Here is a 27,934-nt window from a genome sequence, read left to right as displayed (position 1 = left end):
CTCTGTTTTAGAATGTGATAAACAAAAAATATATTTTTGAGGCTTTTGTGTTAGATTTATTTTTATCATGGCAGAATAGGAAAAAAGGCGTAGGCGATATAAAAAACAAACAAAATAGAAGCCACCTGTTTAGCAGCACTTAGCTATATCATTTAGAAAAATATGTAAAAAACACAGTTGTGCAACTCTTTCCATTATTTTTCCAGCTGTCTTTTTTTGGATGTGCCAAGTTTATCTTTTTCAGATACAAAATACCACATGAACTGAATATAATGCTTACTGCCTTGTAAAGAAGAAACCCCGAACTGACATAGGGTGAAGATGTCATTCAAACAAGACATCATTTCCTAAAAGTCATAATAAACGGCCAAATCAAATGGCAATTTCTCTTTACTGATTCTCTTGGACCTGTCTGCGGCTTTTGACACTGTGGATCACCAACTCCTCCTCGGTAGTCTCTGCTCCATTGGTTTCAAGGACTCTGCTCTCGCCTGGTTTTCCTCCTATCTCTCTGGCCGCTCCTTTAGCTTCTCGTTTTCTGGCTCTACTTCTTCTCCTCTTCCCCTTGCTGTCGGGGTTCCCCAGGGATCGGTCCTGGGTCCTCTACTCTTTTCACTCTACACATCCCCCATTGGAAAAACAATCAGTAGATTTTCCAGTACCACCTCTACGCTGATGACACCCAACTCTATACCTCTTCCTCCAACATCACCCCTGCACTCCTACAGAATACCAGTGACTGTCTCTCTGCCGTCTCAGACATCATGTCCTCTTTATATCTGAAACTAAATCTTTTGAAAACAGAACTTCTTGTTTTTTCTCCATCAACTGATACTGTACCTAACCCTGACATTTCCATCTCGGTATGTGGTACTACCATAACTTCCGGGCAGCAGGCTCGCTGTCTTGGAGTTATACTTGACTCTGATCTGTCTTTCACTCCCCATATTCAGTCTCTTTCACGTTCTTGTCACCTGCATCTCAAAAACATTTCCAGAATCCGCCCGTTTCTCACTACTGAATCTGCTAAAACTCTCATTATTGCTTTGATTCACTCCCGCCCCGACTACTGTAACTCTTTACTAATAGGCCTTCCTTTCTCCAAACTCTCTCCTCTCCAGTCCATCCTTAATGCCGCAGCCAGACTCATCTTCCTCTCCAGCCGCTACACCGACGCCTCCTCTCTGTGCCAGTCACTACACTGGTTACCAATTCAGTCCAGAATACAGTACAAAATCCTCAGTCTCACACACAGCTCTCCACAATGCTGCACCTCCCTACATCTCCTCTCTCACCTCTGTCTACCATCCTACACGCTCTCTCCGATCTGCTAATGATCTCACACTAACATCTTCTATAATCCGAACTTCTCACTCCCGTCTCCAAGACTTCACTCGTGCTGCACCGGTTCTCTGGAATACTATCCCTCAATCCCTCAGACTCAACAACAATATCCATAGTTTCAAACGTGGCCTAAAAACACATCTCTTCAGACAGGCCCATAACAGTCTCTAATTGGCCCCAACATATCCCCAACATATCCTCAACATATCCCCAATATATCCCCACACCTCGTTTGAATAGTTATTGTGTAATATTATGTCTGATACTTGTCTTTGTTTGTACCCCATAATTGTAAGCGCTGCGGAATCTGTAGGTGCTATATAAATAAAATTATTATTATTGTTAATAAAACAAACCATGTATTATTATCAAATACAGAAAGAACACACATGTATAGGAACAAACCTGCGATCAAATACTCTTTTTTGCCTCCAGTCTCCAGCGGCACTCCACATACAGCGGATGACGGAGCTGTGAAGATGTATTGAATATCATCGGTAGGTCCCTTGAACATCTATAAAGACATGTGAAAAGGCATCAATGAGTACAAATATTTTTATGAACATGAATAATGAATATATTTTTTAACCCAGTCAGTAAAAACTTCTGGAAAATTTCAAGGACAGATGCCACACTGCATTTCCCGCTGCGCAGATTTCGCACAGCTTGAAATACAACGCATAAGCGCTACGTGGGACCATACCCTTAAAGCATACCTAATCCAACAAATTTTTTTAAATATAAAATACTCAGTACCTAATCCTGACCATGTACATCTAATTTTTATGTGTCTAGCACCTTTATTTATTTTTTATTACACTTTCATTGTAGCTCACTAGCTTAAATTCCTCTCCAGTGGAGGGGGCGTGGCCTCACTGTGCAGGTCTCCGCCCCCTCCCTCAGGTATGCTGTCTGCTCACATCTCCCCTAGCATTAGAAGGCATGCTGGGAGTTGTAGTCCTGCTAATGCTAGAGGAGATGTGAGCAGGCATCTGCCCTAGCATTAGCAAAAGCTACAACTCCCGGAATGTCCACAGTCCGGGCATGCTGGGAGTTGTTGTATCGCTAACCCTTGTTATATAGTATCAGTGCCACACAGGATGAGTAACATGAGGGAGACCAGCACCAGGGAGATGGGGCGGATGGGAAGATGGGAAGCATTTGATATGCGGTTGAGGGGGAACATGTGAGTGCAGTAGCGGGCGGCTCTGTGAGCAGCAGCGGCGGGCATGTGAGCAACTCAGCGGGCGGCCGGCATGTGAGCAACTCAGCGGGCGGCGGGCATGTGTGCAATTCAGTGGGTGGCGGGCGGCAATATGAGCAGTGGCTGGCAGAGAGAGGGCTGAATAATGTGCGAACCCGGAGCTGCACCAGCCGAAATCAGCTGTTCCCCCTTGCGCTCTGCGCTCTGATGTCGACTGTTGTGGAGCTCCGGGGTGGTGAAAACTCCTGCGTCCTTCATAGCTGACAGAATCTGGAGGGAAGCAGTGAAGGTCTTTACTTACCATGTCATCACTCCAGGCTACGTGCTTACACAGGCAGAGTGAGGGCCGGGAGCGAGCATACATGCAGCCCTGTCAATCATCACCTGCGTCCATGACGTAGGTGATGACAGCTGGACACGGCCGGACTGGTATGTGTCCAAGCAAGCGGGGGGGGGGGGGGGGGGGGCAGTTTTTTTGACTGGCTTTTTCGGAATGAATTAGTGAAAATTTTCTGATGAAAGCAATAGCAAAACTTATTTACCTGACAGTGCCCATTTAAGTTTATGGACACAACTGACATAGAAAAAAGTAGAATCAAAGGGGTTTTCCAAGTTAGAATAAGGGATAAGTGTCCGATCGCTATGGGTCTGACTGCTAGGACCCCCTAAGATCTCTAGAACGGGGCCCACTCTCTCAGCTAAGCGTGCCGATCCCTTCCTTCCTAGGTTAACCAGTTACCAGTTAAAAATCGGGCCCTATTATGAAGATACTGAGGGGTTCCAGCGTAAGAAACCCCCCCATCGAAGTGAGATTGCCCCTTGACCTACATTCAAACAGGAACACATGCAAAGAGGCCCCTCCCCCCCCTCTACTTTCCTACTGCTTTTTAAATTACTAAAAGGACACCAGGTACTACTGAAATTACATTTATTTAAAAAAAACAAAAAAAACAAAGAGGGATAAAAGCCGTTCTGTCAGAATAATCAGCAAAGTATAATCCTACCTTTTCATATAGCCACGTGACAGCACCACAAAGAAATGTCATATAAAGAGGTTAGTGTGGGACAACAGCCTGTAAAACCTTTCTCCCAAAAATAAACCCCCTTTACATAGTCTGATTATTGCCCTGAGTTATAGGACCGTGATCAGTTTAAGGAGCAAAGGATTTTTTTTTCTTTAAAGGGGTTATCCAATAATTGAAAACGTATCCCCTATCCATAGAAGACTTAAAGGGGTTCTCCAGCATTTTAAAGTACCGTATTTTTCGCCCTATAGGACGCACCGGCGTATAAGACGCACCCAATTTATAGGTGCAAAATCTAAAAAAATAAAGATTTTGAACCCAATAGTGGTCTTCAACCTGCGGACCTCCAGATGTTGCAAAACTACAACTCCCAGCATGCCCGGACAGCCGTTGGCTGTCCGGGCATGCTGGGAGTTGTAGTTTTGCAACATCTGGAGGTCCGCAGATTGAAGACCACTGCATAGGAGGTAATACTCACGTGTCCCCGCCGCTCCGGACCCGTCACCGCTGCCCTGTATGTCGCTCCATCGCTGTCGCCGTGTCCCCGTCGCTCCGGAACGTCTCTGCTGCCGGCCGGGTATCCTCACTCTCCGTCGCCGCCATCACGTTGTTACGCATGCCGACGCACGTACGCGACGACGTGATGACGAGGAAGGAGAGCGCCGGCATTACAGGGGATCCCTGAACGGAGAAGACACCGAGGAGGCAGGTAAGGTCCCCCCCGGTGTCCTGTAAGCACTAACCCGGCTATTCAGTCGGGCTGTTCGGGACCGCCGCGGTGAAATCGCTCCCGAACAGCCCGACTGAACAGCCGGGTTAGTGTCACTTTCCCTTCAGACACGGTGGCCAGCTTTGATCGCTGCGTCTGAAGGGTTAATACAGGGCATAACCGCGATCGGTGATGTCCTGTATTAGCCGTGGGTCCCGGCCGTTGATGGCCGCAGGGACCGCCGCGATAGGGGTGTATTCACCGTATAAGACGCACCGACTTTTCCCCCCCAAGAAAAAGTGCGTCTTATACGGCGAAAAATACGGTATATCCACTATCCACAGTGTGGTAGCTTGGGGGGGGGGGGGGGGGGGTGTAGGGCGAATAGGGTTTAGCTGTGCAGTGATGAAAGGGTGTTGCCTTAACCCTTAACTGTCGTGACGCCAGGGTGTGGGTTCCTCCTCATATATATATCCTACCGCCACCCATCCCAGGAACGATAGGGAGGAATAAAGGATTGTCCACAACCAGGATTGTAGTAAACTGGAAATAACTTTACTGCAGATTTTATGCAGGATGAAATCAGTAAACAGTCTATACAGAGGACCGGTACTTAGGCTCCTCACAGGTTGGTTGGGACCTTGTAGGGAATAAGCTTTAAGGCTTGTTTTACGCTCTCCGCTGAATTTAGGGGTTTGCTTTAGGTTCAGTAGTCACGTAGGATTTTAGGAGAGAGTTGGATAAACTCACGGTTAGCAAGATGCTGAAGAGATAGGCTTCAGGCCTAGATTTGTCTTGTCGGTATGCACGGAGCTGTGTTCTCTCTGTTAGTCCAGAACCCAAGAGAGAGATGATCGGAAACAGCGCCCTTATATGGCAAGGGGGCAGGCTCAAAGCTTATTGGATCCCCAACCTGTCAGTCCTATTACAAAGGATTGTGGTACATCAGGTGGCACAACCACGTGACCTGGAAGGTCCTTAACCTTAGCAACACATTTACTGTAAATCACATGACCTAAGGTCCTGGAAGTAACCTTTATAAAATAAAATATATACAATTTACACATTATATTAAAGAAGGAAGAGGCGACTAGGGGTTATCCCATTAAGAGACCCCTATCAGGACGAAAGAACTCTGACTATAGGGACTTACTACACAACGTACAGGACCACGTCCAGTACCGGGACACCACAACAGGATCGCACAAGCTCCAACTTTCACCTGAGAATCTGAGATAACCTGGATTTTGACTCTTTTAGGTCAAAATGGGATGCGGATGTATGAACAGACAGGCACTGGACCTATTTATTTAAACGGTCAGTGTATACGTTTTATCTAGGACTTAAAAGTGCATATAAAATGTACCCACTAGCTACTAGTACTATATGCCAAAATATTTTGTTGACAGCATCCCACCGCGTACCAGCAACATTGCTCAAATAGGTGATGGGAATGGATCCTTAGAAGTATATAGACAGCAGAGTGGTTTCTTTTATGTATCTGGTAGCCACTTTGCACAGATGGTGTACTTTAAAGAGGTACTCCAGTGTTCTGAACATTTTGTCGTGACATCACAGCCATGCCCTCTCCATTCATGTCTATGGGAGGGGGGTGTCGGCCGATGGGGGAAGGGTGTGAAAGCAGTGGGACCTTTGTGATCAGACTTTGGATAGAGTATAAGATGTCTAGCAGCGGAGTGCCCCTCTGCTGGGAGCTCGTGACGTCATAGCCCCACCCCTCATTACATCATGCCCCACCCACTCAATGCAAATCTATGGGAAGCGGCATGATGGCTGTCACGCCCCCTCCCATAGACTTGCATTGAGGGGGCTGGGCTATGATGTAACAAGCTCCCGGCGCCTGCTCCAGCATTCAGAACAGTTTGTTCCAAGCGCTGAGCAGCGGAGTACCCCTTTAAGGCAAGTTATATATTTTTTGAGAAAACTCCTCGCCTCCTAAGAAAAATGCTGCATAATTTCGAACCTACTGCCCCTGTAAGACAGGTAGATATATAATGAAACCAATTCAATTGACTTTTCATCAAAACTTGCGCGGAAGAAAAAGTTGACCAGTTGCCCATAGCAACCATTTAGATTGCTTCTTTCTTTTTTGAAAAGGCTTCTGAGCAATAAAAGAAGCAATCTGATTGGTAGCTATGGGAAACTGGTAATTTTTTCCTCAGCACAGGTCTTGCTGAATCTCCCCCATTGTGTTTAAAAACCCTTTATACTTAATATAACTGGTTTATGATCCAATTGAGTAAAAGTCAAATATGATCTGTTTTTTAAGACATGTAGACAGGCCCAGAGAAAAGTAAGTGTTACCTACAGGGCGGATGAATCTTGGGCTGTGGTTTGCAGACTGCAGCAGATTCGGAGCACAGGCTGACCCTCCGAGGAAGGCAAGTCTATACACCTTAAAAAAATGCTTGCAAACTATTTCTGCTGAGGACAAGTGGGGATCTCTTACTATTTATTTATATTTCCAACCGGTCCAGTAATACACGATGGTTGTGAAGTCTGTGACGCTCATATACCTGCACAGCTTCATTCCTGCAGTGATTTTTTTCTTAAATAATAATAATTATCAGCTGCTGAAGTTGAGTTGTTCTTTTCTGTCTAAGTACTCTGTGATGACACATGTCTCAGGAACTGTCCAGAGTAGAAGCAAATTCCCATAGAAAACCTCTTCTACTCCATGCAGTTCCCAAGACAAGCAGAGATGTCAGCAGAGAGCACTGTTGCCAGACAGAAAAGAACAACTCAACTTCAGCAGCTGATAATTATTAGAAGGATTAAGATTTTTTTATAGAAGTAATTTACAAATCTGTTTAACTTTCTGGAGCCAGTTGATTTAAAAAAAAAAAAAAGTCTTTTCCTGGAATACCCTTTTAAGGAAAACTCCAAGCAGTTTACCGATCAGAGCTCCACCTGTTTACTTGGACAAACACCAATCTTCAACACGCTCGGCCACTTAGACCCATGTGAAATAAAGTGAAAGTATAAAAATGCACTGTATGTGGCCAGTTTATCTAGCGGAAAAGAGTTCAAAAGGGGTCTGGATGCATTTTTGGAGAGTAATAACATTACTGGTTATGTATACTAGATTTATAGGGACAGAAGGTTGATCCAGGGATTTATTCTGATGCCATATTGGAGTCGGGAAGGAATTTTTACCTCTAGTATGAGGGTTTTTTGCCTTCCTCTGGATCATCTCAGTAGGGACTCATTAGGGTTATAGGTTGAACTTGATGGACTCTGGTCTTTTTTCAACCTATGTAACTATAGGCCGCACCATTAGGCTGTCCATCTCCCATGAGACCTGGAATACGTGAGCAGCACACGTTTGCCTTCCTACCTTAATCTGTTTGACTTCATACTGGATTCTTTTGATGGGATTTCCATAGACATCATTCCCACTGTCAACTTCTTTACTCGCAATGGCCTTCGCTCGGATCACTACATGTAAAGAGAAAAATAAGTATTACAATTACAGTGGCAAACTTGCCCATCCTAAGGTTTCCATTAACACTATACACAATTTTAACAATTGAGTTTACAAAGCAGATACATGATTTGCCATTGAATATGACACTGTTCGAAAATGATGCGTAGATGAGTTGATTCATTGTGAGAAAGGCACTTAAAAGGGAACTTGTCAGCAGGATTAGGGCCAAAAACCAAGGGCAGTATGTAACTAGCATCATAACAAGGCTTCCTACCATGTCCTTGAAGTGGGAAGAGAGTACTGTAAATGCCCAAAATAATACTTCTAATCTGTCATGCCAAGTAGTCATCAGGGCAGAGACCAAGCCATTCAAGCAAAACAGAAGACGTTCCTCGATCCTGCACGCCTTAAAAGGCAGATTTTATTGGATTCTTTTAAAACTCATAGAACACACACCACTGTGCAATACAATCAGATTGAACGTGTTTCAAGCGCATGTGCACTCTTCATCACCAAGCCGGTTCTCTGCCTGTACTCTCTGCAGGCTTCTATGTCTCGGCAATGAGTGATGTATAAGCCTCTTTGCCTGTCAATCATGACTGCAGAGCGCAATTACAGACAGAACTGTGACTAGCTACAGCTAGGTTTCTACCCCCTTGACTGTTTAGGATTCATTAGCATACCCCACTATTTGGGGCACTTAGAGTGCTCACTTCCTACTGCAAGAACATGGAAGGTAACATGATTTTAGAGCCTTTGCACACTACGAAATTTCCAGGCAAAGATTCAGCTTGCAGCAGGCACTGGGGAAATCTGTGACAATGTTCGCGTGGACATTAAAGGGGTACTCCTCTGCTGAGCGTTTGGAACAAACTGTTCCGAACGCTGGAGTCGGGAGCTCATGACGTCATAGCCCCACCCCCGCATGACATAACGCCCCCTCAATGCAAGTATATGGGAGGGGGCGTGTCAGAAGTAAGCACAGAACCCACCCTCACTCACCATGCATTCACTTCCTCCCTGAGTCTGCTGTGCTGGGTCTCTTCATCCAATCACTGCAGGCTGCTCTGTAACCCCTCCTCTCTGTTTTCAGACAGGAGTCTAATAGACAGGACAGGAGTGAGCACAGAGGAGTGCTAGTCCCACCCTCACTTCTTGGACTTTGTCCCAGCCTGTGCTTTAGCTGGGACAAAGATGATGCTGCAGCTGGAGAGGATTATGTCCTGGATGGTATGGAGACCCCTATGGGAGTTTTTATAAGCCATTATTTCTATAAAAAGAAGATAAAAAAATGTTATGAAGTATATTAGAAAGGCTTTTGTTTTGCCAAGATGTACAACATATAAAGAGTTGAATCTGACAGTGCCCATTTAATACTGCTGACAGGTTCCCTTTAACATGACTATTTTAGGTAACGTGACAAGAGTTAAGTGCATTACCACATCTCACAAACCATAGCATTAAGTAACACGATCTTACTTTACAAACGTATACAAAATTCTTCCACAGCTTGAAAATAGATTAGAGAAAAGGTACAAGACGCTACATGAAACATTGGGGTTAGTCAAGGTGTGAAGGAAGACATTAATAAAGTGAACAAATAGGCTATAATCTTGGACAGTAGTGGGTGGTAGAGACAAATGATGGCTGCGGGTAACAGTAAAATCCAGCTCTTTTCCTCTCATGTGCTGCTGAATCATTAGACAAAAATGCATCCAAACTCTGAGAGGATTTGTTGGAAACAGAGAAGCTTTGTGGAGGGAACTGCTACTCTGCACTTTCCAAGCCAAAACCAAAGCAACAGAGCCAGGAACTAGTGCAAAACGCGTGATGGAAGAGAGAATAAACAGGGAAAAGAAAGGGGGGAGCGGGAGTCACAAGATTTACAGGCAATATGTGTAATACATTGAAATAGTTGTGTCACCACCTTAACCATACTAACTGTACTATATGATACAAAAGCTTTATTCCTTCCATTCATAATGGCTTATTGAATTTCCGAATTCAGAGTCCTTGAAGTGTTTTCCAACCTGGATCAGTACCTCATTTCACATGTACATCCCACAAACGCTATATTAAAGGGGTACTCCACTGCCCCAGCGTCCGGAACATTTAGTTCAGAACGCTGGGTGCGGGGGTTGTGACGTCACGGCCACGCCCCTCATGACGTCACACCCCCTCAATGCAAGTCTATAGGAGGGGGCGTGAAGTCCGTTATGCCCCCTCCCATAGACTTGCATTGAGGGGGCGTGGTGTTGTCAAGGATGGTTTGCGGATAAGGCCTTAAAATGACTGCTTCTGTACATTGCTGAGTGTCGACATAAAGAAATATACACCAGACAAAATGTTGGTATAAAACTCAGAGAGTTCACAAGTCTTATCAGAGAGAGTTTTGTTTATTTTACGGAAGTGCATTGTTTTTACATTTGACAAAAAAGGGGAGGTTAGTTATCACGTCAAAATCATCATGTTATATTTTGATATATAGCTGGATATATACGTTAAGAGTAGGTAACAAATATCTTTTTGTTGGCATATAAATATATAAGTATTAATATATATTGATCGGAAGTCAGAATCATTTTAATCAACTTGTCAGTGTGACCGTACCCAGCATTCAGAACTAAATGTTCCGGACACTGGGGCAGTGGAGTACCCCTTTAAGGTTTCTATTGTCTGTGCAAACAGTTGGTGTTGATGGGGCTTTTGGACTGCAGTCTTAGTTTTTGTGCATTTTGTTTGCGTCGAACATGGTACAGTTCACTTATGGCAATAAAAAGTCCAGATGGTTTGCAGTCTTGCATACCATAGTAATGGATAACTGACAGTCGAACATATGCTCAGAAATAAGATGAAGCTAAATGTCCAATCTCATTCTCCATTTTGTTTTTACAATTGCTCATGAGTTCTGTCTATGAACCAACACATAACATTTCTGCTCTGTCACAATATATCATAAGATCATAGGCTCTGCCATAAAAAAAAAAAAAAAAATTAGCAATAGTACAAGTGAAAGTAAAAAACTTTTGTAATATATCTTATTAGGGGAGCAGGGAGTTTCGCCCATCAGCACTGGGAGAACTGCAAATATCTGGTGAAAAATGTCATATAAAAGTTAAAGGGGTAGTCCAGTGGTGAAAAACTTATCCCCTATCCTAAGGCTATCCTAAGGATAGGGGATAAGTTTGAGATCGCAGGGGGTCCGACCGCTGGGGCCCCCTGCGATCTCTCTGTACAGGGGCCAGGCTCTCCGGCCAGATAGCGGGTGTCGACCACCGCACGAAGCGGCGGCCGACACGCCCCCTCAATACATCGCTATGGCAGAGCCGGAGATTGCCGAAGGCAGCGCTCCGGCTCTGCCATAGAGTTGTATTGAGGGGGCGTGTCGGCCGCCACTTCGTGTGGAGGTCGACACGCCCCCTTCCCGCGGGCTGTCGGGGCCCCGTACAGGAGATCGTGGGGGGCACCAGCGGTCGGACCCTCCACGATCTGCATCCTAAGGATAGGGGATAAGTTGTTCACCACTGGACTACTCCTTTAAATTATGGCCAGAAATATGGGTACTTCACATGTACACACACAGGGCAGCTTATCCGGAAAGTCACCTGACAGGTGCACTATAAAGGCATCAGGGTGCCTTAAAGCAAAAAATAAACAAGACTTACCTTCCTGATCCCATGTCATTCGGACGCCACAAGCAGCAAAGACCCAGAAGCATCAAATCAGCAGCAGTGCAAGATTAAAGGTAAATACATTAGATATTACCATATATAATGCTTGGTAACGAGTTATCTTTAGTAAAATCTTCATCCTTGCCATCCCCTGGGGACGTTTCCGCCCCCAGTGATGGTGAGGATATAAAGTTTGTAGGTTTCTCCCACCACCCCGTAAGTATTCCCCTAGAGCTATGCTTACCTAGTCGCGCCGCACTGGCCGTAGTGACGCCCCTTCAGCATAATGGACAGCCTGCGTTACTGTTCTGCTCTGTCTGCTTCGGGAGCAGAGCAATGACACAGGCCATCAATCACGCCAAGGGGGCATCACTACGGCCAGAGCAGCGGCACTAGCTAAGCATAGCTCCCCGCTCAGTGGAATACTTACAGAGTGGCGGGGGAGACTTACAAACTTCATATCCTCACCATCCTTGGGGGCGGAAACATCCCCCGGGGATGGCGAGGATGAAGCTTTTACCATAGATAACGCCATGCAAAGTGTTATATATGGTAAAATCTAATGCTTGGTTACTTTTAATCTTGCACTGCTTAATCTTGCACTGCTTCTTGCACCTATGGTCATTCTTGACCTATTTAAACGCTGTCGTCTCCACTCCCTACCCTAAGGCAATTTCATATATAATAGCTCTCTTGGCATGAGAAAGGGACTGAGTACATACAGTAGACCTACACAAGTCTGAAAGAATCTCTATCTACCAGACCCAACTATGGGGGAACTCCAGATTACCCAGTGTCCCCTTGAGATGTTCCACACAATACCAGGTGGACGACCTAAAATGACCCACTATTCTGTGCCTTTCCGTCTCATCAGGTAAATATTGTAAATATTTTTTCCACTTTGCAAAAAACGATTCAGCATGTAACTCCGAGTTCCTAATCGCCAGCAGAAGATCTCTATGGACCACTGAGTGAAACTCTGAAAGAATCTCTGAGAGGGTTGGGATTGTCCGGAGAAGCCAATGTCGCAGAAGGCATTGCTTAGTAACTAATATTAAAAGGTGTATACTCTTGTTTAATTTACCTCTATCAGGGGGATCCGATGCGTCTAGATGAAGATAAGGAAACAAATATGGCTCTGGAGAGAGGGTTAGACTACTGTCCCATATCGGTTGTATTAAATCATGTACCTCCGTCCACACTTTCCCCACTTGAGGACACTCACACACACAGTGCCAGAGATCTGCTCTGGGCACTTGACAGACAGGACACTGGGTAAGATAAGGAAGAGAAGGAGGAGTACCTCTCCATTTCAAGGCGTATGTCTCCTTATGCAGAATTCTCCAATGTATTTCTTTGAGCTGTGCACTAGAGGTCAAGTTACAAACTGCTAATAGACCTACTTTTACAAAAGATTGGAGTCCTAGATCATGGACATGAGAGGACCATTTGGTAAGTGATTTCACAGCCACTCCCTTTAACGCTACATCCCTGATGTTTGTGTAGATGGGCGAAAGGGATTAATTGCTGTTATTCATTCCCAACACCCCATCAAAATCACTTTTCTTCTCCACCGAGGCATTCCCCGTACCAGACCATGAAAGAAAGAGCAAAATTGGTTATACAACCATTGGTGTGAGCTTGGGAGATCATGTTTAGAACGGAAATCCTCCCACCTCAAGAGCACACCATCCGGAGACATAAAAAAAAAAATCACTAAAAGTAAAATTATTTCTCTCAACCCACAGTTTACGGATCGGGTTGCTTACACGTTGCTGTAGCGGGTGTATGCCACAATTGAAGAAACTTAGACAAGCACCACGGTAGCCCGTATAATTTTCGTACTGCCTTGCATGCTGCTAACGTGTCACTAAACAGTCCATTCTTTCTAATTCCTGCAGGAATATCTCTATAAGAGAAATGGAACAATCTCTGCAAAGGACCTAAGGGACATAGACTTCTCTCCAATTGTGTGTTAGAGAAATAGGCAGGGTTTCCACTGGATTTTTGTTTTAACATCAACTGGAGTCCAGAAGGTGTGGGGAAAATAGGACTTGCTGCACAAAGCTCTGACATCTTGCCAAGTGGAAACCAGGGACTGTAATACATCATCACTAATATGGTAACATGGTAAGATAGTTTGTAAAAAGACAAAAGACAAAAAGATGGGGGGTGAACGGGAGTGAAAGGGATGACAGGAGGGTGGACAGGGGTGACAGGAAGGTGGTGGACAGGGGTGACAGGAGGGTGGTGGACAGGGGTGACAGGAGGGTGGATGAGGGTGAACATGGGTGACAGCAGGGGGGACGGGTGTGAAAGGGATGACAGGAGGGGGTGAACATGGGTGACAGGAGGGGGTGAACATGGGTGACAGGAGGGGGTGGACGGGAGTGAAAGGGATGACAGGAGGGTGAACATGGGTGTGAACAGGGGTGACAGGAGGGTGGTGAACATGGGTGATAGGAGGGGGTGAACATGGGTGACAGGAGGGTGGATGAGGGTGAACATGGGTGACAGGAAGGTGGATGAGGGTGAACATGGGTGACAGGAGGGTGGTGAACATGGGTGACAGGAGGGTGGTGAACATGGGTGACAGGAGGGTGGTGAACATGGATGACAGGAGGGTGGTGAACATGGATGACAGGAGGGTGGTGAACATGGGTGACAGGAGGGTGAACATGGGTGACAGGAGGGTTGATGAGGGTGAACATGGGTGACAGGAGGGTGGATGGGAGTGAAAGGGATGACAGGAGGGGGTGAACATGGGTGACAGGAGGGTGGATGGGAGTGAAAGGGATGACAGGAGGGGGTGAACATGGGTGACAGGAGGGGGTGAACGGGAGTGAAAGGGATGACAGGAGGGTGAACATGGGTGACAGGAGGGGGGGCGGACTGGGTGACAGGGGGGGTGTGGACATGGGTGACAGGGGGGGTGGACATGGGTGACAGGAGGGTGGATGAGGGTGAACATGGCTGACAGGAGGGTGGATGGGAGTGAAAGGGATGACAGGAGGGTGAACATGGGTGACAGGAGGGGATGAACGGGAGTGAAAGGGATGACAGGAGGGTGAACATGGGTGACAGGAGGGTGGATGGGAGTGAAAGGGATGACAGGAGGGGGTGAACATGGGTGACAGGAGGGGATGAACGGGAGTGAAAGGGATGACAGGAGGGTGAACATGGGTGACAGGAGAGGGGGCGGACTGGGTGACAGGGGGGGGGCGGACTGGGTGACAGGGGGGGTGTGGACATGGGTGACAGGGGGGGTGTGGACATGGGTGACAGGGGGTGTGTGGACATGGGTGACAGGGGGGGTGGACATGGGTGACAGGGGGGGGTGGTGAACATGGGTGACAGGAGGGTGAACATGGGTGACAGAAGTGTGGATGAGGGTGAACATGGGTGACATGGGTGACAGGAGGGTGGATGGGAGTGAAAGGGATGACAGGAGGGTGAACATGGGTGACAGGAGGGTGGATGAGGATGAACATGGGTGACAGGAGGGTGGATGGGAGTGAAAGGGATGACAGGAGGGTGGTGAACATGGATGACAGGAGGGTGAACATGGGTGACAGGAGGGTGAACATGGGTGACAGGAGGGTGGATGAGGGTGAACATGGGTGACAGGAGGGTGGACGGGGGGGACGGGAGTGAAAGGGATGACGGGTGACGGGTGGACATGGGTGACAGGGGGGGTGGACATGGTTGACAGGGGCGGGGGGGTGTTCATGGGTGACAGGGGGATGGACATGGTTGACAGGGGCGGGGGTGTTCATGGGTGACAGGGGGGGGGGTATACGGTGGACCCGGGTGATGGGGGGGAGGGGGTTGGACAGGGTTGAGAAGGGGTAACAGAGGGGTGGAAAGGGTACAGTACCTTAAGCAAGCCGGTCCGCGCAGCTTTGCAGGTCCACGGCAGGCACGGGAGTCCGGCAGGTGAAGATCGTTCCGCCCCAGGGACCCATTTTCGGCCCACTGCACCGCAAGGTAGAAGGGGGACGCAGGGGATGCAGTGGGGAGGGGGACGCTGTGTGCGCAGTGCGCACGCAGGCTTCCCTTCCCCCCTGCGCCGCCAGTCATAAGCGCACAGGCCGGGGCGGGATATTTAAAAAAAAAAAAATCAATAATAAAAAAAAAAAAATCACGGCAAAATCCCGCGGCACCAAGGCCAGTGGCGAACGGCACACACTTGTGCCGTGACACCGCGGTTGGGAATCACTGCTCTAGATATACAGGATGCCCTCTGGCCTTAGTATAAATCATTAGTCAGACCACATATGGAGTATTGTGGCCAATTTTTGGCACCTTTATATAAGAAGGACATGGTGGAACTGGAGAGGGTTCAGAGGAGGATGACAAAGATAATTAATGGTATGGGAGGATTACAGGACCAAGACAGGTTATCAAGCATGGGGTTATTTAGTTTGGAGAAAAAAATTCTTATGGGCCATTTGATCACAATGTACAAATACAGTGATCCCTTAACTTACAATGGCCTCTATATACAATAGTTTCAAGATACAATGGTCTTTTCTAGATCATTGTAACTTGAAACCAGACTCACCATACAATGTACAGACAGTCCAGATCTACGAAACATGTCAATGGCTGGAAGAACCGACCAATCAGAATAGGCCTTTACTGGTAAGACCCCTGTATTACTGAAGTGCATGCACTGAATTCCTGTCTGGTAGTGCCCCCTACAGTACAGGGAGTATTACATGTTCTGTACTAACATATATTTACAAAGCAATGCTCTTAACCTATGACACATGCTGCTCATTTGGTCACCAGGTGAGGGCGGCTCCATTTTACTTTTTTAGGACACTGTGTGTTCTGTACAGGACCCTGAAGAAGCTCCTGTCCTCTACATAGACAGTGATTACAGCTCCCAGCAGATCTTTATTACTTTTATATGTAAGAACTTGCTATATTAGTTATCTCCTTATTTTTGTTTAATCCTCACTTTTTCCTATTTTTGGACGACATTTTGGTGCTTCAGAACCAATTACCAGGTTTCCATAGAGTTATGGTCTCAACATAGAATGGTTTCAACATACAATGGTCATCCTGGAACCAATTAATATTGTAACTTGAATGTACATGAATGGACAGTACAGTGTACTGACCCCTTTGGTCCCCACTTTTAATGGTCACCCAACCAGAGTTAGTTTCATTGATCCCCACCCTCTGCTTCCTATCACTGCGCCAGGTGTTAACCCATTTACATATATTCTTTCCTAGACCCAGCATCCTCATTTTATGCGGCATGGTAATTCTACAAGATGTTATAAAATCTGGTTTTGGGCAGCTAAAACAGCATAAGGCTATGTTAACATTGTGGAATGTCTGAACAGAAAATTTCTGTGCAGACATTCCACAGACAGAAGCATCGGCAGGACATGCTGGTGCTAGGACCGCTCAGAAATACGCCATCTCATGCAATGCATTTCATAGCGCAATCCGCAAAAACATAGAACAGGTTTGATGTTTTTGCAAATATCGGAATCAGGATTTCTTCAGCGGATGTTGCTACCATAAAAAATTCTGCCATGTGCATAGTGCAGCAGAATCCCATTAAAATCAATAGGACTCTGCTGCAGCAGATAGATCGTGCGGAATTCCACACAGACATTCTGCCATGTGAAAACAGCCTAAGAAGAACAAACTCTATATTAATAATGTCCATGGTTTAACTCCTTAAGGACCACAGGATGTTTTGTTTTTGCACTCTCATATTTTCAGAACGCTTTCAATTTTTCAGACTCATATTAGGGCTTGCTTTTTGCCCCACCAATTGTACTTTGTAATGAAACCAATAATTTTACCCATAAATGTATGGCACAACCAGAAAAAAATAATTTGTGGTGCAAAATAAAAAAAATAAAAAAATAAATGTAAAAAAAATACGCTATTTTGTAACTTTTGGGGGCTTCCATGACACCATATATTTATTCTGTAAGCCCAAACGGTTACAATGATACACAATTTATACATATATTTTTTATTTTACTATTTTAGAATTAAAATTAGAACTACATGCACCAAAATTAGTATGTTTAAAATTGTCATCTTCTGACCCCTATAACTTTTCATTTTTCCATATATGGGGCGGTATGCGGGCTAATTTTTTGCACCGTGATCTGAAGTTTTTATTGGTACCATGATTATTTTCATTGGAATTTTAAATAGCTTTTTATGAATTTTTTTAGTCTATGCAAAGTAACCAAAAATACGCAATTTTGGACTTCGGATATCTCTTTACGTATACACCATTGACCGTGCTGTTTAACTAAAATTATATTTTTATAGTTCAGACATTTACACACATATTTACGATACCACATGTTTATTTTTATTTATTTTTTAACCCCTTAAGGACTGAGCCCTTTTTCACCTTAAGGACTCGGCCATTTTTTGCAAATCTGACCACTGTCATTTTAAACATTAATAACTCTGGAATGCTTTTAGTTATCATTCTGATTCCGAGATTGTTTTTTCGTGACATATTCTACTTTAACGTAGTGGTAAAATTTTTTGCTAACTTGCATCCTTTCTTGGTGAAAAATCCCAAAATTTGATGTCTACTTTATATTTGCATCATAAAATTGATGAGTTTTTACTTTTGGAAGACACCAGAGGGCTTCAAAGTTCCGCAGCAATTTTCAAATTTTTCACAAAATTTTGAAACTCGCTTTTTTTCAGGGACCAGTTCAGGTTTGAAGTGGATTTGAAGGGTCTTCATATTAGAAATACCCCATAAATGACCCCATTATAAAAACTGCACCCCCGAAAGTATTCAAAATGACATTCAGTAAGCGCTTTAACCCTTTACGGGTTTCACAGGAATAGCAGCAAAGTGAAGGAGAAAATTCACAATCTTCATTTTTTACACTCGCATGTTCTTGTAGACCCAATTTTTGAATTTTTGCAAGGGGTAAAAAGGAGAAAATTTTTACTTGTATTTGAAACCCAATTTTTCTTGAGTAAGCACATACCTCATATGTCTATGTAAAGTGTTCGGCGGGCGCAGTAGAGGGCTCAGAAGGGAAGGAGCGTCAAATGGTTTTTGGGGGGCATGTCACCTTTAGGAAGCCCCTATGGTGCCAGAACAGCAAAAAAACCACATGGCATACCATTTTGGAAACTAGACCCCTCGGGGAACGTAACAAGGGGTAATGTGAACCTTAATACCCCACAGGTGATTCACGACTTTTGCATATGTAAAAAAAAAAAAATCTTTTTACCTAAAATGCTTGGTTTCCCTAAAGTTTTACATTTTTAAAAAGGGTAATAGCAGAAAATACCCCCCAAAATTTGAAGCCCAATTTCTCCCGATTCAGAAAACACCCATATGGGGGTGAAAAGTGCTCTGCTGGCGCACTACAGGTCTCAGAAGAGAAGGAGTCACATTTGGCTTTTTTGAAGGAAATTTTGCTCTGGGGGCATGCCGCATTTAGGAAGCCCCCATGGTGCCAGGACAGCAAAAAAAAAACACATGGCATACCATTTTGGAAACTGCACCCCTCAGGGAACGTAACAAGAGGTAAAGTGAACCTTAATACCCTACAGGTGTTTCACGACTTTTGCATATGTAAAAAAAAAAAAAAAAATGTACCTAAAATGCTTGGTTTCCCAAAAAATTTACATTTATACAAAGGGTTAAAGCAGAAAATACCCCCCAAAATTTGAAGCCCAATTTCTCCCGATTCAGAAAACACCCCATATGGGGGTGAGAAGTGCTCTGCTGGCGCACTACAGGTCTCAGAAGAGAAGGAGTCACATTTGGCTTTTTGAAAGCAAATTTTGCTCTGGGGGCATGCCGCATTTAGGAAGCCCCTATGGTGCCAGGACCGCAAAAAAAGCCCACATGGCATACCATTTTGGAAACTAGAGCCCTCGGGGAATGTAACAAGGGGTTAAGTGAACCTTAATACCCCACAGGCGTTTCACGACTATTGCATATGTAAAAAAAAAAAATAAAATTTTCCTAAAATGCTGCTTTTCCCAAAAACTTTACATTTTTAAAAAGGGTAAAAGCAGAAAATACCCCCCAAAATTTGAAGCCCAATTTCTCCCGAGTACGGCGATACCCTATATGTGACCCTTAACTGTTGCCTTGAAATACGACAGGGCTCCAAAGTGAGAGCGCCATGCGCATTTGAGGCCTAAATTAGGGATTGCATAGGGGTGGACATAGGGGTATTCTACGCCAGTGATTCCCAAACAGGGTGCCTCCAGCTGTTGCAAAACTCCCAGCATGCCTGGACAGTCAACGGCTGTCCGACAATACTGGGAGTTGTTGTTTTGCAACAGCTGGAGGCTCCGTTATGGAAACAGTGGCGTACCAGACGCTTTAATTTTTATTGGGGAGGGGAGGGGGGCTGTGTAGGGGTATGTGTATATGTAGTGTTTTTTTACTTTTTATTTTATTTTTTGTGGTAGTGTAGTGTAGTGTTTTTAGGGTACAGTCGCACGGGCGGGGGTTCACAGTAGTTTCTCGCTGGCAGTTTGAGCTCAAACTTGCAGCCCGATACTTACTGTAATCCTCCGCCCATGTGAGTGTACCCTGTACGTTCACATTGGGGGGGACATCCAGCTGTTGCAAAACTACAACTCCCAGCAAGCGCTGACAGACTGTACATGCTGAGAGTTTTAGTTTTGCAACAGCTGTAGGCACACTGGTTATGTATCACGGAATTTGTGACCTTACTCAGTGTTTCAAAACCAGTGTGCCTCCAGCTGTTGCAAAACTACAACTCCCAGCATGTACGGTGCATGGTGTAAGGTGACTGCTGGGAGTTGTAGTTTGCAACAGCTGGAGGCACACCGGTCATGAAACACTGAGTTAGGTAAAAAAAAAAACTCTAAGTTTCACAACCAGTTTGCCTTCAGCTGTTGCAAAACTACAACTCTCAGCAGTCACCGACAGCCAACGGGCATGCTGGGAGTTGTAGTTATGCAACCAGCAGATGCACCACTACAACTCCCAGCATGCACTTTAGCTGATTGTGCAAGCTGGGAGTTGTAGTTACACAACAGCTGAAGGTACACTTTTCCATAGAAAAAATGTGCCTCCAGCTGTTGCAAAACCATAAGTCCCAGCATGCCCATAAGGGAATGCTGGGAGTTGTGGTGGTCTGCCTCCTGCTGTTGCATAACTACAGCTCCCAGCATGCCCTTTTTGCATGCTGGGAGCTGTTGCTAAGCAACAGCAGGAGGCTGTCACTCACCTCCTGCTGCTGCTTCATCACAGGACTGTCCCTCGCCGCCGCCGTCGCTCCTGGGGCCCCGATCCCATCATTGACGCCGGGGATCGGGGTCCCCAGCACCCGGGGTCGTCTTCCCGCACCCGCTCACGCCCTCCGGAAGAGGGGCGGAGCGGGTGCGGGAGTGACACCCGCAGCAGGCGCCCTGATTGGTCGGCCGGTAATCTGGCCGACGAATCAGGGCGATCGTGAGGTGGCACCAGTGCCACCTCACCCCTGCAGGCTCTGGCTGTTCGGGGCCGTCAGAGACGGCCCCGAACAGCCAGTAATTCCGGGTCACCGGGTCACTGGAGACCCGATTGACCCGGAATCGCCGCAGATCGCTGGACTGAATAATGCCCCCCTGGGCGATATGCCGGGATGCCTGCTGAACGATTTCAGCAGGCATCCGGCTCCGGTCCCCAACCGGCTAGCGGTGGGGACCGGAATTCCCACGGGCGTATGGATACGCCCTGCGTCCTTAAGGACTCGGGATGCAGGGCGTATCCATACGCCCTGCGTCCTTAAGAGGTTAATGTGAAAAGGGGGGCGATTCAAACTTTTATTGAGGGAGGTAAATCACATTTATTAACTTTTTTTTTTTTTACACTTTTTTTTTTGCCCCCATAGGGGACTATTACATGCAATCCTTTTATTGCATACACTGAACAATGCTATGCCATAGCATAGCACTGATCAGTGTAATCTGTGCTCGATTGCTCCAGCCTGGATCTCAGGCTTGGAGCAGTCCAACGCAGATTGGACAGCTGTTCGGGACACCGCGATTTCGCCGCAATTTTGGCTGTCGCGATCAGCTCCGCTGAGCTAACAGGCAGTATTTTCTACCGGTTTAGAAGCCGTGATCAACTTTGATCGCAGAGTCTAAAGGGTTAATACCAGACATCAGCCCGATCGGCGATGTCCGGTATTAGCCGCGGGTCCCGGTTGCTGATAGCAACCGGGACCCAGCAGATACGAAGCGCGCTCAGCTCCTGAGCGCGTTTCCCATAACGGGAGCTGGCCACGGATGTACATTTACGTCCGTCGTTGTTAAGGGGTTAAGAATGAGACTGAAGATTAACATATTGCAAGTCATACTTCAAAACATAGAAAATGAAGCTTTTCCGCATTTTGTTCATTTCTGTGCATTGTGTTAAACTGGATTAAGGCAACAATTAAAACAGGATTCCAGTAAAGAACAATAATTTTCCTGGGAGGAACATAAGGACTTTGTAAAGGAACCTGCCCTGGGTAACAAAATGCTAATACCAATAACAACTATAAATATATGGCCAAAATAATTTACTAAACTTTCACAGCCACGGGGAGCAATAAACATGCAAAGGAAAAAACTAAAATGGACATTTACTAACAATGCAAAAAGAAGAAACTTCTAACTAAAGTTTTGTTTCTTTTTATTTTGATGAATTTTGATGCTCTTTTATGCTCTTACAAGTGCTAATAATATGGTGTGTGACACACAGGCAGGGATAGAGGTTACAGTGTTCCATAATTCTTTTGGGCAGAGGTTGGGCGGTGCACTCACTAGTGAATTTTCAGACCCTTTCACTTTTAGAATTTTTAGCAATATTATTAAAAAGGAAAAACTAAAACATGGGCATAAGTATTTAGACCCTTTGCTATGACACTTGAACATTGTGTCCCCATTTCTCTTGATCATCTCCGACATGTTTCTACACCGTGATTGGAGTCATCTGTGGTAAAGTTACTACTACATAAGGTCAACTATGCATATCACAGCAAAAACCAAGCCATGAGATGGAAACAGGATTGTGTGGAGCCACAGAAACATTTTTACTGCACTAAAAGTTCCCATGAGCACAGTGGCCTCCATAACTCTTAAAGGGGTACTCCGCTGCTCAACGTTTGGAACAAACTGTTCCAAACACTGGAGCCTGTGCTGGGAGCTCGTGACGTCATATACCGCCCCCCCCCCCCACCTCATGACATCACGCCCCCTCAATGCAAGTCTATGGGAGGGGGCGTGATAACTGTCACGCCCCCTCCCATAGACTTGCATTGAGGGGGTGGGTTATGACATCATAAGAGTGTGTGGTTATGACATCACGAGCTCCCAGCGCCGGCTCCAGCGTTCGGAACAGTTTGTTCCAAACGACGTTGAGCAGCGGAGTACCCCTTTAAATGGGTATTCCGCTGTAAACATCTTATCCCCTATCCAAAGGATAGGGGATAAGACTTCAGATCATGGGGGTCCTGCCGCTGGGGACTCCGCAATCTCTGGGCAGGCAGCGGAGGCATCCGGAACAAGGAAGCTTGCAGCTAGTACATAGCCATCATGCCTCCTTCCACAGATGTGAGTGGAGGGGGCATGGCGGCCGGCATAACCTGTCATCGGTCACGGAGCGGAGTTCGCTCCATGCACCAAATGACAGGGGTGCTGCAGGGAGATTGCGGGGGGTCCCCAGCGTCAGGACCCCTGCAAAATAACATCTTATCCAAAGGATAGGGGATAAGGTGTTTACAGCGGAGTACCCCTTTAAATGGAAGGAGTATGAAACAACCAGAACTCTTCCTAGAGCTGGCTGCTCCACCAAACTATGTAATCAGGTAGAAAATAGCCTTAGTAACTCAATGGTCACTCTGGCTGAGCTCCAAAAATCCTGTGTGCTGATGGGAGAGACTTCCAGGAGGTCAATGTGCACTGGCATGATGGCAGAGGCTCAGTAAAAGACACATGAAAGCCCGCCTGGAGTTTGCAAAAAAGCACCTAAAGGACTCTCCGATTGTGAAAAACAAGATTCTCTGGTCTGATTAAACAAAGATTGAAGTGTAAGGCCTCAATTCTAAGCGTCATGTCTGGAGGAAACCAGGCACTGCTTGTAACCTGCTCATTCCCATCCCAATACATACAGTAAAGCATGGCGGTGGCAGAATCATGCTGGGGGGGGGGGGGGGGGGGGGTCAGTGGCTGGACAGAGAGACCGGTCAGGGCAGAGGGAAAGCTCAATGCAGCAAAGAACAGAGATATTGTTAAAGGAGTAGTCCAGTGGTGACCCAGTGGTGAACAACTTATCCCCTATCCTAAGGATAGGGGATAAGTTTGAGATCGCGAGGGGTCCGACCGCTGGGGCCCCCTGCGATCTCCTGTACGGAACCCTGACAGCCCGCGGGAGGGGGGCGTGTCGACCTCCGCACGAAGCAGCGGCCGACACGTCCCCTCAATACAACTCTATGGCAGAGCCGAAGCGCTGTCTTCGGTAATCTCCGGCTCTGCCATAGAGATGTATTGAGGGGGCGTGTCGGCCGCCGCTTTGTGCGGGGGTTGACACCTGCTATCTGGCCGGAGAGCCTGGCCCCCGTACAGAGAGATCGCAGGGGGCCCCAGCGGTCAGACCGCCCGCGATCTCAAACTTATCCCCTATCCTTAGGGTAGGATAGGATCTGCAAAGAAGAATAAAATCTCCAAATCCAGGTGTGCAAATCTTGTGGCATCATACCCAGGAAGATTGGAGGCTGTAACCTCTGCCAAAGGGGTTCAACTAAGTAGTGAGTAAAGGGTCTGAATATATATGTCACCGCAACATTTTAGTTATTCAGTTTTAATAAATAAGCAAAGATTTGTAATGTTTTGTTTTCACTCTGTCACTATGGGGTATTAATGATTTATTTTTAGCACAATGCTGCAGATAACAAATGTGGAAAAAGTCTAAAGACTTTCTAAATGCACTGTAAATCCATGTCCAATCCAGTGCTGACATACGGGGTAGGCATGGGGGTGGGCGTGGCGGCGGCGGGGCATCGCGTACCTCGCGCCACGCCTATCCGACTGTCAGTGGCTTTGATTAAAAGCATTTTTTGGCATCATGAAAGCCTGCAAATATCAGGTAAAAACATTGCTATACCCACCACCTGCACATAGTACAAAGGCTGTGAGCGGGTTATTGCGCCAAGATTTCATGACAGTTGCGCTTTAATACAGAGGAGTCGGAGTCAGGGAGTCGGAAGTACAAAAAACTGCGGAGTCAGAATATTTATCTACCGACTCCACAGCCCTGCACACTGCAACACTCATTTTCTATGCTGTTAAAAATAAACATTGGGGCAAAGATCACAGAAGAATTGCGAGACCATCATTAAACATGGGTACATAAAGTATATGATGAACTACACTAACTTTACAGCCCCTGTAGTATAGTCAAATAAAAAAAAATCCAGGAATTCCTTTTTAATTGAATGTTGGAGAAAACAGGCAATACATCACATTTATAAAAGTGTCCACACACATTAGGTTAAAGTAGTTAAAAATTGACAATTTTAATCATAAAAAACAATTGAAATTAAGAAAAAAAAATCTACTTTTAGCCAACTGCTTCTCAGCATCTGGAAAGAATTACTGTATGTTTAAACTGATGATGGCGTGCCGCCAACACTTGGGTGTCGGTGGCAATCCCCAGGTGTGTCGCAGAGCCGTCCGGTCCCACAGCAGCAGCTACCACTGCTAACTTAACGGACCCTCAGCGTAGCGTAGATCTGCCGGTGACCCGACCCATTTTGTGCCTCCAGCTGTGCCACCCCCGTATCCGCCCCTGGCCTGCTCGCAGCTGCAATCCGCCGCTACGAGCAGCCACACAGGGGACCTGTGAGTCGGTGAATGCACTCTAACATTGCGAAGCAGCTGCGATGTCTGAGTGAACTGCGCATGTGCAGTGTACTCAGAGATTGCGAAGTGCTCTGCGATCTCCGAGTGGATTCAGCAACTCGCAGGTCCCCTTGTGTGGCTGCTCGTAGCGGTGGATTGTCGCTGAAAGCAGGCCAGGGGTAGGTACGGGGGTGGGAACAGCTGGAGACACAAAATGGGTTTGGTCACCGGCAGATCCACAGTGTAAAATACGCTGCTAATCCATTACGTGTGACCCTACATTAAAAGTGGCCGCAGTGCTGACTGCCTGTTCAAGATGTGCAGAACGAACTGCGGCCACTTTAAATCAGTGACCAGCAGCGGGGTAAATTAAATGGTACAGGGGGTGATAGAGGGAATGAAATGGCATAGGGGAAGATTAGGAGAGATAAAGAGAGGGAAGGAAATGGCACGGGAGGGAATTAAGAGGGATATGGCATGGGGGGGAGAAAGGGGGATGAAATGGCATAGGGGGGAATAACATTGCACAGGGGATAGCAGCCACATTTCTAATGCTCATACTGGTATCACGTCGTACATCGTGAAATGTGGTGCGCAAGATTGGCAGAACGGCGAGAGTGTGTCACCAAACTATGTCCGTCTTAAAAGGATGTCACCAACATAAAAGGGGAGATTTATGTAAACCTGTCCAAAGGAAAAGTTGATGAGTTGCCCGAAGCAACCAATCAGATTGCTTCTTTCATTTTTAAAAAGGCCTCTGGAAAATGTAAGAAGCGATCCAATTGGTTGCTATGGGCAACCCACCAATTCTTCCTCCTGACTGGTTTTGATAAATCTCCCCCAAACAGTTTGGGAAACTCTGAGCTAAAGGAAAGGGGAAGAAGGGATTGCAGCAAGTTTGGCGATATGAAGTCATCACTGTCTATAGCATTTATTGACAGTAACCCCCCGACATGCGATGGTCCCGACATATAATCAAATCGACATACGATGGCCTCTCAGAGGCCATTGCATGTCAATGTCAGCATCGACATACGATGCTTTTATACTGCTATCCGGCAGCGCAAAATGCTTAAGCTGCTGTCGGATAGCAGTGTAATGTGCCCCAGCAGGTTCACTTACCTATCCCTGCTGCTCCGGGTCCTCTCAGGGGTCTGGGCCTCGCTTTCCGGCGTCGTTATTACGTAGCTGCGCACGCCGTCCCGGCACAACAACGTAATAACGTCACCAGAAAGCAAGGCCCGGACACAGGTGAAGATGCGGAAGATGCCGGAGGACCCAGAAGAAGACGCCAGAGCAGCGGGACCCCATCGGGAGCCCCTGGGAGACCATCGGGAGCGGTGAGGACGCGGTCCGGAGCGGCGGGGACAGGTGAGTATTTAATGCACTTTTACATTGCACGAATCCCTTAACATACGATGGATTCGACAAACGATGGGTCGTTTGGAACGAATTACCATCATGTGTTGAGGGACCACTGTATAGAACAAAATGTGATATTAAAAGGCCAAATGTTTTTTTCTTACTAAGCAAATCTTTTCACAAAATTTGGTAACAGAGCTGAGCGGTAAGAAAACTACTTGTTTGTGTGTGTGGGGGTGTAGGTAAGCTTTTTGACAAGCGTTCTGTTGGAGCCAGCGCTGGTAAGAACGAGCTGGTATTCCTCCTGGCCGCAATGTGGTCTGTATACTTCCTGAGAAGTATATTTAAGCTTCAGGCTAGAAAACAAGGTATCATTGAAAATGCTCCACGTACTGAACAGCACTGGGAAGCCTTTCCTTTATAAGAAAATTACATAGTTACATAGTACAGTTAAAAAAAAAAGAACTCCGTTCCAAGTTCAACCAGGGTAAGGGTGAGAATGTGGATGAAGGAAAGGGGTAAACAGTCGAACTTCCCCCTCACCCTGTTGATCCAGAAAAAGGTAAAAAGTTCATAAAGAATATGTCAATCTGCTTTTAAAGGGGTTCTCTGCTGGTCAGCGTTTGGAACAAACTGTTCCGAACTCTGGAGCCGATGGCGGGAGCTTGTGACATCATAGCCCCGCCCCCTCATGACATCACGCACGTTACAGAAAAATAAAGACAGGAGAAGCCCTGTTTAAATATTACTTCCGTGTCCCTGTCTCTGACTGCTATCTTGACGCTATTAGACTGGTTTTACGGAGCTAATCTCCCACAAGCCTAAAGGACATATTACCAGATTTACCTCTTCCCTCATTAACCTCTTAAATGGGCACTGTCAGATACAAAAACTATTGATATGTTGTAATGCATGCAAAATATCAGTATTTCATACTGAAAAATCCAGTCAAACAACTGCCCCCCCTGCCTGCTTGCTTGCACACATACTAGTCCTGCTGTGTCCATGCATCATCACCTATGTCATGGACACACTTCCTTGATTGACAGCTGTGAGTGCAGGGCTCATAGCTGGAGGAAAAATCCTCCCACTGTCAGCTTGTGTCCCGCTACTGTCAGTGAGTAGTTTTGCTAATGCTAGGGGAGATGTGAGCAGACAGCATACTGAGGGAGGGGGCGGAGACCTGCACAGTGAGGCCACGCCCCCTCCCTTTGAGAGGAATTCAGACTAGTGAGCTAAATTAAAAGTGTAATAAAAAAACATCAATAAAGGTGATAGACACATAAAAATGATGGACATGGT

General features: G+C 46.1%; 1 protein-coding gene across 1 annotated transcript in view; it reads right to left on the bottom strand.

Moving 5' to 3' along the window:
* Positions 1-27,934, bottom strand: part of TIMP2 (TIMP metallopeptidase inhibitor 2) — a 68,938-nt gene that overhangs the window by 17,187 nt on the left and 23,817 nt on the right. The window contains exons 2-3 of the mRNA XM_056550173.1: positions 7,641-7,741; positions 1,750-1,858 (exon numbers count right to left, since the gene is read on the bottom strand). Of these exons, the coding sequence (XP_056406148.1) occupies positions 1,750-1,858; positions 7,641-7,741 (210 nt within the window). The remainder of the gene's footprint in view (positions 1-1,749; positions 1,859-7,640; positions 7,742-27,934) is intronic.

This window comes from Hyla sarda, chromosome 13 (assembly GCF_029499605.1).
Source record: "Hyla sarda isolate aHylSar1 chromosome 13, aHylSar1.hap1, whole genome shotgun sequence".
Classification (NCBI taxonomy): domain Eukaryota; kingdom Metazoa; phylum Chordata; class Amphibia; order Anura; family Hylidae; genus Hyla; species Hyla sarda.
The sequence above is the reverse complement of the archived record's forward strand: the minus strand, read 5'-3'. Positions and strand labels throughout refer to the sequence as shown.